At 48.3% G+C, this 12,029-nt stretch overlaps 1 protein-coding gene across 8 annotated transcripts in view; it reads left to right on the top strand.

Moving 5' to 3' along the window:
- LOC115467294 (clathrin coat assembly protein AP180-like) overlaps window positions 1-12,029 on the top strand; it is a 330,594-nt gene that overhangs the window by 112,197 nt on the left and 206,368 nt on the right. For all 8 annotated transcript variants that reach the window (XM_030199139.1, XM_030199144.1, XM_030199145.1 and 5 more), the window contains exon 6: window positions 362-455. In XM_030199139.1, coding sequence (XP_030054999.1) covers window positions 362-455 — 94 coding nt within the window. The remainder of the gene's footprint in view (window positions 1-361; window positions 456-12,029) is intronic.

Below are 12,029 nucleotides of genomic sequence, written 5' to 3' on the forward strand. Positions count from 1 at the left end.
GTTGGTTATTTTATATCTGCCAACTGTTGAAGGCATTGACTTTATTGGACAATCCAGTTTTGTACGGTTATACATGTATTTTGCCATCAATAAAAAAGATTGAAACGTAAGGGTTGCTAGCTGGATCCAGTCTTTCCCAAAAGGGTTCCAGACCTGCGTTCACTCCATTCCATGTTGGGACATGTAGTTCTGATTTTTCCCATTGCATTCCCTACGAAAGGACTGGATCAACTGTTGGGCAAAACTGGACCCAGTTGCAAGCTTATTCTGATCCGCATGCGTACTTTTGCATTCACCGCTGGCTGACTTCTTTTAGCGTTCCAATGATAAAAGTTGGGTTTTTTTTTTTCTTATCCTACAGGGCTGATGGTGTAATGAGAACAATGGTACCAGAAAAATTGCTGAAGGGCATGCCGATATTACAAGGACAAATTGATGCACTACTTGAGTTTGATGTAAGTATTTTTCTGAAGGTTTCGAAACGCTATCCCAATTCAACCTAAATGGTTTGGATAGAAGTCCTAATGGCCATACTGATATACAGTAGTAAACATGGCCTTGCCAGTAGGCAGAGTAGACTTCCTTCTGGGGCTGCAAAAGTTTGTGGGGTGGCAGGCTGGCTCCAGCATGACACTTTATATTCTCTATAGGCTGGTGCAGGGCCTTGGAGTGCAGCCCTATGCACGAGCCATGTCCTGCTTCACACTGTCAAACGCCCCTCTGATGGGGAAGTTCACCTCAGGATTCGGCAACCTTCGTGTGGGCTGTAAGCTGGCTTGCTCAAGTAGTTGGGTTTTTATTTTACTGCCTTCTTGGGCTCGGTGGACGTTGGGTAACTGGAGTAAAGAGTAGTGGATTTGATAAACCACTTTGATATGGTACAATCAAAGTGGTTTACCTTTATTATATATGAGTACTTTCTCTGGCCCTAATGGACCCACAGTCTGTGTTTTGTACCCGGGGGAAGGGAAGAGGGAGAAGATAATGGGTATGGTGGGGAGGGAATGAAAGAAAATAGACGGGGGGGGGGAGGGGGGGTAACGGGATATAGTAGGAGAGATGAGGTGTGACATAGTAACATAGTAGATGACGGCAGAAAAAGACCTGCACGGTCCATCCAGTCTGCCCAAGAAGATAAATTCATATGTGCTACTTTTTTTTATTTGTACTGTCCTCTTCAGTGCACAGACTGTATAAGTCTGCCCAGCACTAACCCCGCCTCCCGACCACCAGCCCTACCTCCCACCACCAGCTCTGGCACAGACCGTATAAGTCTGCCCAGCACTAACCCCGCCTCCCAACCACCAGCCCTGCCTCCCACCACCGGCTCTGACACAAGACCGTATAAGTCTGCCCAGCACTATCCCTGCCACCCACCACCGGCTCTGGCACAGATGAGGTGTGACACATGCGGGGGGGGGGGGGGGGGTAAGATGTTGGGCATGAGGGGGGGAGGGTAGGGAAAAGCAGATCATGGATTATGAGGTGGTTATAGGACCTTTGAGCCACCCTCTCGTGGGGATAGGTTGCATGGCAAAAGGTTCACCTAGAAGGCAAAAATAAGAGCAAAGCACCTCACGAAGAAATCAAAAAAACAAACACAGGGGCCCTTTTACTAAGCGGCACTAAAAGAGGCCCGTCGCTAGCAGCAGTGGCTGTCTTTGCTGTGCTCTGAGGCCCTTTTTACCACGGCAGGTAAAAAGGCTGAAAAGAAACGGCCATGTGGTAAGATTGCACTGACTGCATGGCCGTTTCAGGAGGAGCACTTAATGACCACCCATTGAGGTGACGGTAAGGGCTCCTACTCTAACCCAGCAGTAACCAACTGGTATGCGGCGCTGCCCGACTACCGCCAGGTAACCCCCTGTGGAAATACTTTGCAAAATACTTCCGCTAGTGCCGGAAATGCCGTGCGCTGGGGTGGAACTGCTGTTGGCGCCCGTGCTGAGCCGGCGGTAGTTCTGGATTGCCGCGTGGTAAGCCCACGGTGGGCTTACCGCTGCTTTGTTAAAGGGGCCCCACTGTGAGGAGATGCAGTCGACTTCCAGAATCAAGCGGTCTTTATTCCAACCAGCCTAAAAGTTCAAGTGAGATGACCCGACACGGCCGTGTTTTGGCAAGATTGATAAACTCTTACACAGTTGACTGCTGGTATATTAAACCAAACCCACCAATCAGACACTCGGTCAGTTGGCTTTAGCACTGCACTGCAATTCTTTGAATTTTCATACCCCTGACCACCACTTCTCCTCCGTGCTAAATCCAGTATCTGATCGGTGGTTATACCAGCAAATCAACTGTGTGAGAAAATCCCTGACGCAGGCATCAATCTTGCCAAAACATGGCCGTGTTGGGTCATCTCACTTGAATTGTTTTATGCTGGTTGGAGTAAAGATTGCTTGGCTCTGGAAGTTGACTTCATCTCCTCACTCTGTGTGTGCTTTTTCAAAAGGTTCACCTAGAGCATCACATACCCTTTGGCTGGCCTTGACAATAGTACTAGGGACACTATGGGGCTCATTCCTTGTCATCAAGCAGATGAATCCATTACGAATGGGTTGTGTCCATCAACCAGCAGGGGGAGATTTGCACTGAAAAACCATAGTGCCTCATGGCCAGCTAGCTCCATCTGCCTCTTAAGTATTCTCTATCTCCCCAGCAGGGTGGACGCAGTTTATTCAGCTCCTTCAGAAATCTGCCTGGGGTGGCTCCTGTGCTTTGGCCAGTTGTAGCAGGGGTGTTGTGGCTGGTGATGCCCACTTTAAAGGCACATAGGTTCGCCCTTTCCCTGCCTTACCCGGCCCCCGATGTGGATGTAGACACAAAGGTTTGCCATGTCCCAGTCTTTTCCCACACACTCCTTTGTGGATGCAGGCACATTGGTTTATTTATTTTTATTGTATTTGTATCTCACATTTTCCCACCTATTTGCAGGCTCAATGTGGCTTACAGAGTCTGTCCTTTCCCTGCCTTTCCCACTCTACTGATCTTCCGGAGTTGGAAATTTGCCTCTATTGCTGTTGCCTCTAACTTTCCTCACAGCGTAAAAAAAAAAAAAAAAAGTTGTCGCGCTTTGGCGCTGCGATTCCAGAAAAGAGGTTTTCTTCTGATTGTGCAGCATGACCGGAGCTCTGGGACTCGGTCTGGTGAGGTAAGAGCGTTTGTAGCTCCTCCGGGCAGGGCCCGCAATCGGGACGTTTTTGGCGCGAATCCGCCATTTTGAATTTTCTGCCGTTTTTTCGGCGATGGCTGTGGAGGTTGTTAAGCGCTGTTCCCATTGTGGCAAGCGCAGATCAGCAGCAGGGCTCTGTAGATCGTGCTCTTCAGATGTCAGGGCTGGCACGAGCATGGCGAGCGATGTTTCTTCCCACTCAGTGGAGCTGGCAGCGGGCGCCATTTTAGAAGCAGAGAGGTTTGAACCTGGAGGGGAGCCTCGTGTGGAGGCTTACAGGGGAGCTTCTTTCTCCGGACTGGAACCGGGAGGCCAGGGTGAGCCCTTCTCCCCTGTTGCTGCTGCATAAAGCATTCATGTTAAAAAGAGCTCTCCCACAGGGGTCTTATTCGGCCCTGCTAACTGTTCCCCCTCCAGCGCGTTTCCCCTGACAGCTGGCCACAAGACAAGCTCAGAAGGGTTAATTCCCCTTCAGGGAGTGGAGCACCCCCCTTCTCCCCCCCCCCCCCCCCCCCCATGGTCGGGATGTGAGGATTCTGAGGGGTCTGGCAGGCCCTCGTGGTCTGAAGAGCCAGAGGAAGGTGCAGGATTGCCACCGGATCCAGATGATCCTTCCACGGTGAGGAATTTCCACCGCGACGAGCTGCCAGCGCTTATTTCTGATGCCTTCCAGGTCCTCTCTATTGAAGATCCTGGGATTGGCGAAGCCTCCTCTGGTAATCCGAAGATGGCAAGTACTAAGAAGCCTGCTCGAGCCTTTCCTTTGCATGACTCCATCCAAGAGCTTATTTCGGCTCAATGGGCTGACCCCAAGGGGCCCATTTAAAGTCGCCAGGGCTATGGGGCAATTATACCCTCTAAGTGAGGAGCATTTGGCGTGTCTAGCAGTGCCTAAAGTGGATGCCCTAGTCACGGCTGTGACAAACTACCCTCCCAGTTGAAGGAGGAGTCACCCTGAAGGACATGCAGAACCGACGCCTGGAATCAGCTATGAAACTGTCCTTTGAAATTTCAGGCCTATCCTTATGGGCGTCTGCATGCAGCTGCTATGCTGCCCGAGCCTGCCTCGCTTGGTTGCAACAGGCAGTGGAACAGCCCGGGGATGGTGGAGCCCCTTATTGAGGTGGCACCGTGGATGGAGTCGGCCTTGTCTTTCTTGGCTGACGCCCTTTATGATCTGGTCAGAGCTTCGGCTAAACAGATGACTGTGGCAGTGGTCGCTCGCCGCCTTCTATGGCTACGGCATTGGGCGGCTGACATGGCCTCTAAGCAAAGGTTGGTGAAGTTGCCCTTCCAAGGCCTTCTCCTATTTGGTGAGGAGTGGGAGAAAATTGTTAAAGGCCTGGGGGATGCTAAACCCCAGCGCTTACCCGAGGATAGGCCGAGGCCTCTCTCCAAAGGTCAGGCGGTTCCCTCCTCTTACAGACCTCGCTTCTGTGATGCTAGAAGGTACTGCCCAGGGCATTCTGCTGGGTTCACTTCTCGTGCCCGCTTTCAGCAGAGGAACTCCTTTCGTTCGGATAAGCGTTCCGCAGAGACCGGCTCAAGGCCTGGAGTTCAAGGGCGACCCTCTCAGTGATGGTGCGCCGGCCCTCTCCTCGATTCCTGCAATAGGAGGATGACTTTTCCTCTTTCTCGAGGAGTGGGTCAAGATTTCCTCAGATCAGTGGGTTTTGGACCTGATCAGAGATGGCTACAGAATAGAATTCAGTGCCCCGGTGAGAGACGTGTTTGTGGAGTCCCGATGCGGTTCTGCCGTCAAACGGGCGGCGGTAGAGGAGACCTTGCAAGGCTCGATTCACCTAGGGGCGGTGTCCCCGGTGCCTCCTGCCGAACACGGCTCCGCCGTTACTCCAATTATTTTGTGGTGCCACGAAAAGGCGGGTCTTTTCGGCCCATCCTCGACTTAAAAGAAGTCAACAAGTCTCTAAGAGTGCGGCATTTTCACATGGAAACCCTGCGCTCCGTCATTGCGGCGGTACAGCCAGGAGAGTTTCTCACGTCTCTGGACCTGAAAGAAGCTTACTTGCACGTTCCTATTTGGCCCCCGCACCAAAGGTTTCTGCGGTTTCTGGTGATGGGAAAACATTTCCAGTTTCGAGCCTTGCCTTTTGGCCTCGCCACAGCTTCCCGAACCTTTTCCAAGGTAATGGTGGTAGTAGCAGCCTTTCTCAGGTGAGAGGGTATTCGGGTTCACCCATACCTAGACGACTGGCTCATCAGAGCGGACTCAACAGAGGAAAGTCATCAGGTAACAGCCAGAGTGGTCTCAGTACTTCAATCTCTGGGCTGGTTCATCAATGGAGGAGTGGCCTAGTGGTTAGGGTGGTGGACTTTGGTCCTGGGGAACTGAGGAACTGAGTTCGATTCCCACTTCAGGCACAGGCAGCTCCTTGTGACTCTGGGTAAGTCACTTAACCCTCCATTGCCCCATGTAAGCCGCATTGAGCCTGCCATGAGTGGGAAAGCAAGGGGTACAAATATAACAAAACAAACAAAAATAAATAAATAAAAAAAACATAGCCAGAAGTCATCTGACCCCCTCTCAATCTCTAGACTATTTGGGGGTCCGGTTCGACACAGCTTCGGGGTTTGTTTTCCTTCCCGATCAAAGGCGGTGCAACTTCAGGTCTGTTTACTCCTGAGGATGCCTCGCCCCTGTGCTTGGGACATTGTCCAGCTGTTAGGGTCGATGATGGCCACCTTGGAAGTGGTGCCCTGGGCGAGAGCGCACCTGAGACCTCTGCAGTGCTCCCTGCTTCAACGACGGTTTCCAATTTCTCAGGATTATCAGTGCAGACTCAACGTGGCTCCCTGCGGCCCGGCTCAGTATGGAGTGGTGGCTCTCAGACAGCATGCTGCGGCGAGGAATGCCGCTAGCGCTCCCCGATTGCTGCCTGGTGGTAACAGATGCCAGCCTGAAGGGCTGGGGTGCACATTGCCAGGGAAGGCATGCCCAGGGTCTCTCGACACCCGAGGAGTCGGAGTGGTCCATCAATCACTTGGAGTTGAAAGCGATTTTCCAGGCTCTTCTGGCTTTTCACTCGACCCTGGAAGGATTGGCTGTCAGAGTTCTGTCGGACAACACAACAGCAATGACCTACATAATTCGACAAGGCGGCACTCAGTGCAGAGCACTGGCCGCGCAGATTTGCCACTGGGCCGAGCTACATCTGCAGTTTCTGTCAGCAGCTCACATTGCAGGTCAGAGCAACGTGCAAGCCGATTATCTAAGCAGGCATCAAATCGACCCAGCGGAGTGGGAACTGGCAGACGAAGTGTTTCTTCAGATCTGTGCCAAGTGGGGGACGCCCGTAGCGGATCTTATGGCCTCAAGCGCAAATGCCAAAGTCCCATGCCTTTTACAGCAAACGGAGAGATCTTCGCTTGGCGGGGTTGGATGCCTTGGCTCAACCCTGGCCTCAGGGCCTCCTGTATGTGTTCCATCCATGGCTCTTGATAGGGCAAGTACTCCTGCGGATTCGGCTACATCAAGGAGAGGTGGTTCTCATTGCCCCAGATTGGCCCAGGAGGCCGTGGTATGCGGACCTGTGGCGGATGCTGGTAGAGGCTCACCTTCCTTTGCCTCTGGTACCGAATCTGTTGTCACAGGGACCGGTGACCATGGAGGACGCCTGCCGCTTAGGTCTTACGGCATGGCTATTGAGAGGGCGCAGTTGAGAGACAAGGGTTATTCCAGTAAAGTCATTTCCACTCTCCTACAGGCCCGCAAGCGTTCCACTTCCGTGGCTTTTGCCAGGATTTGGCGCCAATTTGAGTCTTGGTGTGCTTCTAAAGCGATCACACCCATGCGGGCTTCTGTCTTGCCGATACTTGACTTTTTGCAGGATGGTTTACAAAAAGGCCTTGCCTATAATTCCCTGCGTGTTCAAGTGCAGCCTTAGCATGTTTTCGAGGGAAGGTCGCTGGCCTCTCTCTGGCTGCTTATCCGGATGTGGCATGGTTTCTCAGAGGGGTGCTTCGGCTCCGTCCTCCCATGCGGGCTCCGTGTCCGGCCTGGAACCTGGGGTTAGTTTTAAAGGCCCTTCACTGTTCGCCCTTTGAGCCACTAAGGCGAGCATCAGAGAAGGATATGACCCTAAAGACGGTCTTTTTGGTGGCCATTACTTTGGCGAGACGGGTGTCTTGAGTTCCAGGCGCTGTCCTGTTGAGACCCTTTTCTGCAATTCTCAGAGTCCGGTGTTATGGTACGTACGGTGCCTTCCTTCCTGCCTAAGGTGGTTTCAGCGTTTCACCTAAACCAGCCTATTTTCCTGCCTTCCTTTTCCAGAGAGGAGTTTCCGGAAGCCTTTGGGAAATTGCACCTCCTAGATGTGCGAAGGGCTGTGTTGCAGTATCTGCGCATGTCAAATGCTTTTAGGACCTCTGATCATCTTTTTGTCTTGTTGTCAGGTCCGCGCAGAGGGTCTCCAGCGTCTAAAGCCACTATAGCCCGTTGGCTCAAGGAAGCTATTTTTTAAGCCTATCTGCTGTCTGGCCGGCCTAGGCCTGAAGCCTTCAAGGCACATTCCACAAGAGCGATTTCCTCTTCTTGGGCTGAAACTGGAGCACACTCCCTTCAAGAGATATGCAGTGCAGCGACATGGGCTTCTAAGCTCTCTTTTGTCCGACATTACAGGCTGGATGTAGCTGCCAGGAGAGACGCGCATTTTGGAGCACAAGTGCTGGCGCGTGGTGTGGCTTGTTCCCACCCTATCTCGGGATTGCTTTGATACATCCCATTCGTAATGAATTCATCTGCTTGATGACAAGGAAGGGAAAATTAGGTTCTTACCTTGGTAATTTTCTTTCCTTTAGTCATAGCAGATGAATCCATGAGCCCTCCCTCAGTGATCCATTGTGTGATTGATGTTGTTTTATGTTCAGTTTTTCCTGTAGATATGTTCCCTCATTGGGAGAAGTTGGAAAACCATCTTCAGGATGTCTGTTCTGTTATAGGAGGTTGAGTTCGTCCCTCCTTTGAATTACTGCTCCTGTTCTGGGGCGTTCATCCGCTGTTATGCTATTTGGCGGTGTAATACTGCTTTGGAAGCTTCAAATACTGATATTTGGCGGTGTAATACTGCTTTGGAAGCTTAAAATACTGAAGAGGCAGATGGAGCTAGCTGGCTATGAGGCACTATGGTTTTTCAGTGCTCTCTATCTCCCCCTGCTGGTTGATGGACACAACCCATTCGTAATGGATTCATCTGCTATGACTAAAGGAAAGAAAATTACCAAGGTAAGAACCTAATTTTCCCTTTTCAAAGCACTTAGACTTACAAAGTTCCATAGTAACCAATGGAACTTTGTAAATAAAAGTGCTTTGAAAATACACCAGTAATTTTACCCAAGAATTATTGATAAAACAAAATCTTTTTTGTCAATCTAAAATTGACCAGCATTTTTGTGGTGAAAATGTGTGGTGCTATTAAAAATTTTATTTATTTATTTGTTACATTTGTATCCCACATTTTCCCACTAATTTGCAGGCTCAATGTGGCTTACATGGTACCGTAAAGGCATTCGCCCAGTCGGGTAAAGAACAAATAGTGTGATGTGTGGTAGGATAATGTTCATGTGTTACAGACACATTATGTGTTGAAAAAATGAGTTGGGTTCCTAACTATTTCATCACTTTCTGCTTAGAGACTGACATGCCTCTCGCAAGTCTTCCACTGAACATTAACTACCCTACATGCTATCTGGTGAGTGGAGGAGTGGCCTAGTGGTTAGGGTGGTGGACTCTGGTCCTGTGGAACAGGGGAACTGAGTTCGATTCCCACTTCAGGCACAGGCAGCTCCTTGTGACTCTGGGTAAGTCACTTAACCCTCCATTGCCCCATGTAAGCCGCATTGAGCCTGCCATGAGTGGGAAAGCGCGGGGTACAAATGTAATAAAAATAAATAAAAATAAATCTAACTTATCCACTTATTGTCATAAGCAAATAACTATATATTTTTTTCCAAGACAATACATCAGTTCCCCATTGATTGTCACACATGAGGTAGTACATTGTTTGCACTACTGCTGTGCAAACACTTTTCAATATCAAACTCAAAGTAGTCATAATAAATGAGGGATGCCTATTTCAAAATATCTACATTTTAGAGAGACAATATATTGGGGAAATATTTCGGAGCAAGAGAAAACAGTAGTAGTTACGAAACCTAGCTTAATGCTGTAAATAATCTGATATGGCTCCTTTTAGAAGGAAAAGTCCGTGAAATAACACTGGTTCATTTGTTTGCAGATAACATTTACAGCTTAATTATAGTGAGCAAGTGTGGTTATGCCAGCTGTGTTCTAGAAAGTATTTCAAGGTATGTGGGAGTGTGACAAGCTCATTATTGGGACGATAAGCGTTTTTGTAAGACAGATGATACAATTTAACTTGAAGGGTTGTGATTCAAATTCTGTAGTGTGAGGGTCTGTGAGCTGGTTACCTGTACATCAGAATAAAAGATTCTTGACATTTCTAGCTATGTAGTTGCTGTTAAGTTCCGAAATATATTTTTTTCAGTTTATTTGGATCTGTGGTACCTTTTAATTTTTGTAAGACTAAGAGCAGAAATTCCTACATTTACATCAACATAGGACTATAACAATCTATTTATGGTAAATGTATTTGAGTGCGGTGCTAGGTGTTCATGATTTATGAGATTGGTTATATTCATCTGTGCTGGCTAATGCTTTCTCATTAAATACAGTGACAAATGTCTTTCTTCTAGATTTTTTTTATAAATAGATTTAGCCCCTTTCTCCCTTTGACCTTGGCTATCACTTAAAGGATTGTCAAATGAATCTTTGAATAGGTGACAAAACTGGATCGAGGTCATGTGCTGGATGTGGTCTATGTAGATTTCAGCAAAGCCTTTGCTACTGTTCCTCATAGGAGGCTCATAAATAAACTTAAGAAGGCTTGGGGATGGGGCCCAAGATGATAAACTCATTATTTTATAGGCCTCTATCATATCTCCCCTCAGCCATCTTTTCTCCAAGCTGAAGAGCCATAGCCACTTTAGCCTTTTCTCATAGAGAAGTCGTTCCATCCCCTTTATCATTTTCGTCGCCCCTCTCTGTACCTTTTCTAATTCCCACTATATCTTTTTTTGAGATGCAGTGACCAAAAATGCTCAATTTTGTTTTCCATTCCTTTCCTAATAATACCTAACATTCTATTTGCTTTCTTAGCCGCCGCCACACACTGAGCAGAGGGTTTCAACGTATCATCAATGATGACGCCGATCCCTACTCTCTGTTTTCTATCTTTTAACCAGTTTTTAATCCACAATAGAACACTACCTCCTATCCTATGACTCTCCAATTTCCTCTGAAGTCTTTCATGAGCTACTTTGTCAAACGCCTTTTGAAAGTCAAGACACACAATATCAACCGTCTCATCTTTATCCACGTGTTTTGTTCACTCTTTCAAAGAAATGTAATAGATCCTTGTCCAGTCAGCTTCTCTATGCCAGATGTCTGTAGAAGCTGTGTGGCTACAAGTTCCATCTTCTCTTTCCAAGACGATCCATATAGCTGCTTCATTTCCCAAGGTTCCCTGAAATTCAGCCGCTCTGATATTATTTTTCACATACATCGCCATTCCTCCACCTCTTTGGCCCTCCCTATCCTTCCTAAAAAGATTATAGCCCGGTATGGTTGTATCCCATTCACGGGAATCATTGAACCATCCTATATAATAATACTCACCCTCAACGTTCTGAGGACACTGACGTCACTGTCAGTTCCTCCGGGCACTTCCGGTTCGAAGGGTTCGTGGTGGTGAAGCCACCGAAATCACTGTGTTGGGGCCCCGCCCTCGCGTCAAACGTGATGACGTCGAGGGCGGAGCAATGGAGTCAGTGGCTTCACAACCAACGACTCAGCATATTGAAGGTGGCGTTGGCGTGCATTGACGAGGTCCGCAACAATGGCGGTCAGTGCCTTCACAACGCCGAAGGGGTGAGCAGGGGGCGGGGGTTCGGGAGGAAAACCTTGCTAGCGCCCGTTTCATGTGCGCCTGAAACGGGCATGTTTTACTAGTGTCTCTATAATAGCAACAATAGCCAAGATTTCCTTACACATCAGAGCTTGCAAATCTTGAACGTTCTTACTTAGACTACGAACATTTGTGCTCCTTGCTTTTCCATTTGCTAAGTGAGTTTGGATGTTTTTCTATACTTACATGACCTTTCCCTCTGCCATCATATTTTTTTTCTGGGGGTGAGTTTCTGAATTCTCTTGTTTTCTTTTGTCACCCCCATCCTCTAGTTTAACTGTCTAGGAACATACTATCTGAATTTCTCCCCGATGATCCTTTTTTCCTGTCATGGAAAGATGCAACCTCGGAAAGATGTAGCCTATCTTTACAGTACAGCTTGTTATTTTTCCACTTGCTACCCCATCCTCCTATGTATCTAAAACCTTCTTTATATGAAGCTTCAATCCACTTGAATTCCTCTGTTTTACATAGTCTTTCCTTTTCCTTCCCACATGTAGGAATGACTTCAGAAAAAGCTGCATTCCGAAATCAGACTTCAGTTCCTCCCCAAGCTTCTGAAACTCTCTCTGTGCTCTAAACTCGCTATTGTTGGCCTAGTCATTTGTCCCCGGTTGGATTACAACATCAGTAGGGTCCTTTGCTCTCCTCTCGGATTACGTTCAGTATTTGGTTGATACTTGTGGTAGCTAAGGATCCTGGAAGGCATTTCACTAGTTTGGGATCCTTGAGCTGTGTTCCCAAGTTAATGCCTCTGATAATGGAGTCTGCTAGCAGTAAGAATTTTCTGTTTTGCACCGATCTGTCATTGTTTTGGGGGATGTGCCTTGGATTGTGTTAGCATTCCTTGCCTC

The sequence above is a fragment of the Microcaecilia unicolor genome, chromosome 3 (assembly GCF_901765095.1).
Source record: "Microcaecilia unicolor chromosome 3, aMicUni1.1, whole genome shotgun sequence".
In the NCBI taxonomy this organism is placed as follows: Eukaryota; Metazoa; Chordata; class Amphibia; order Gymnophiona; family Siphonopidae; genus Microcaecilia; species Microcaecilia unicolor.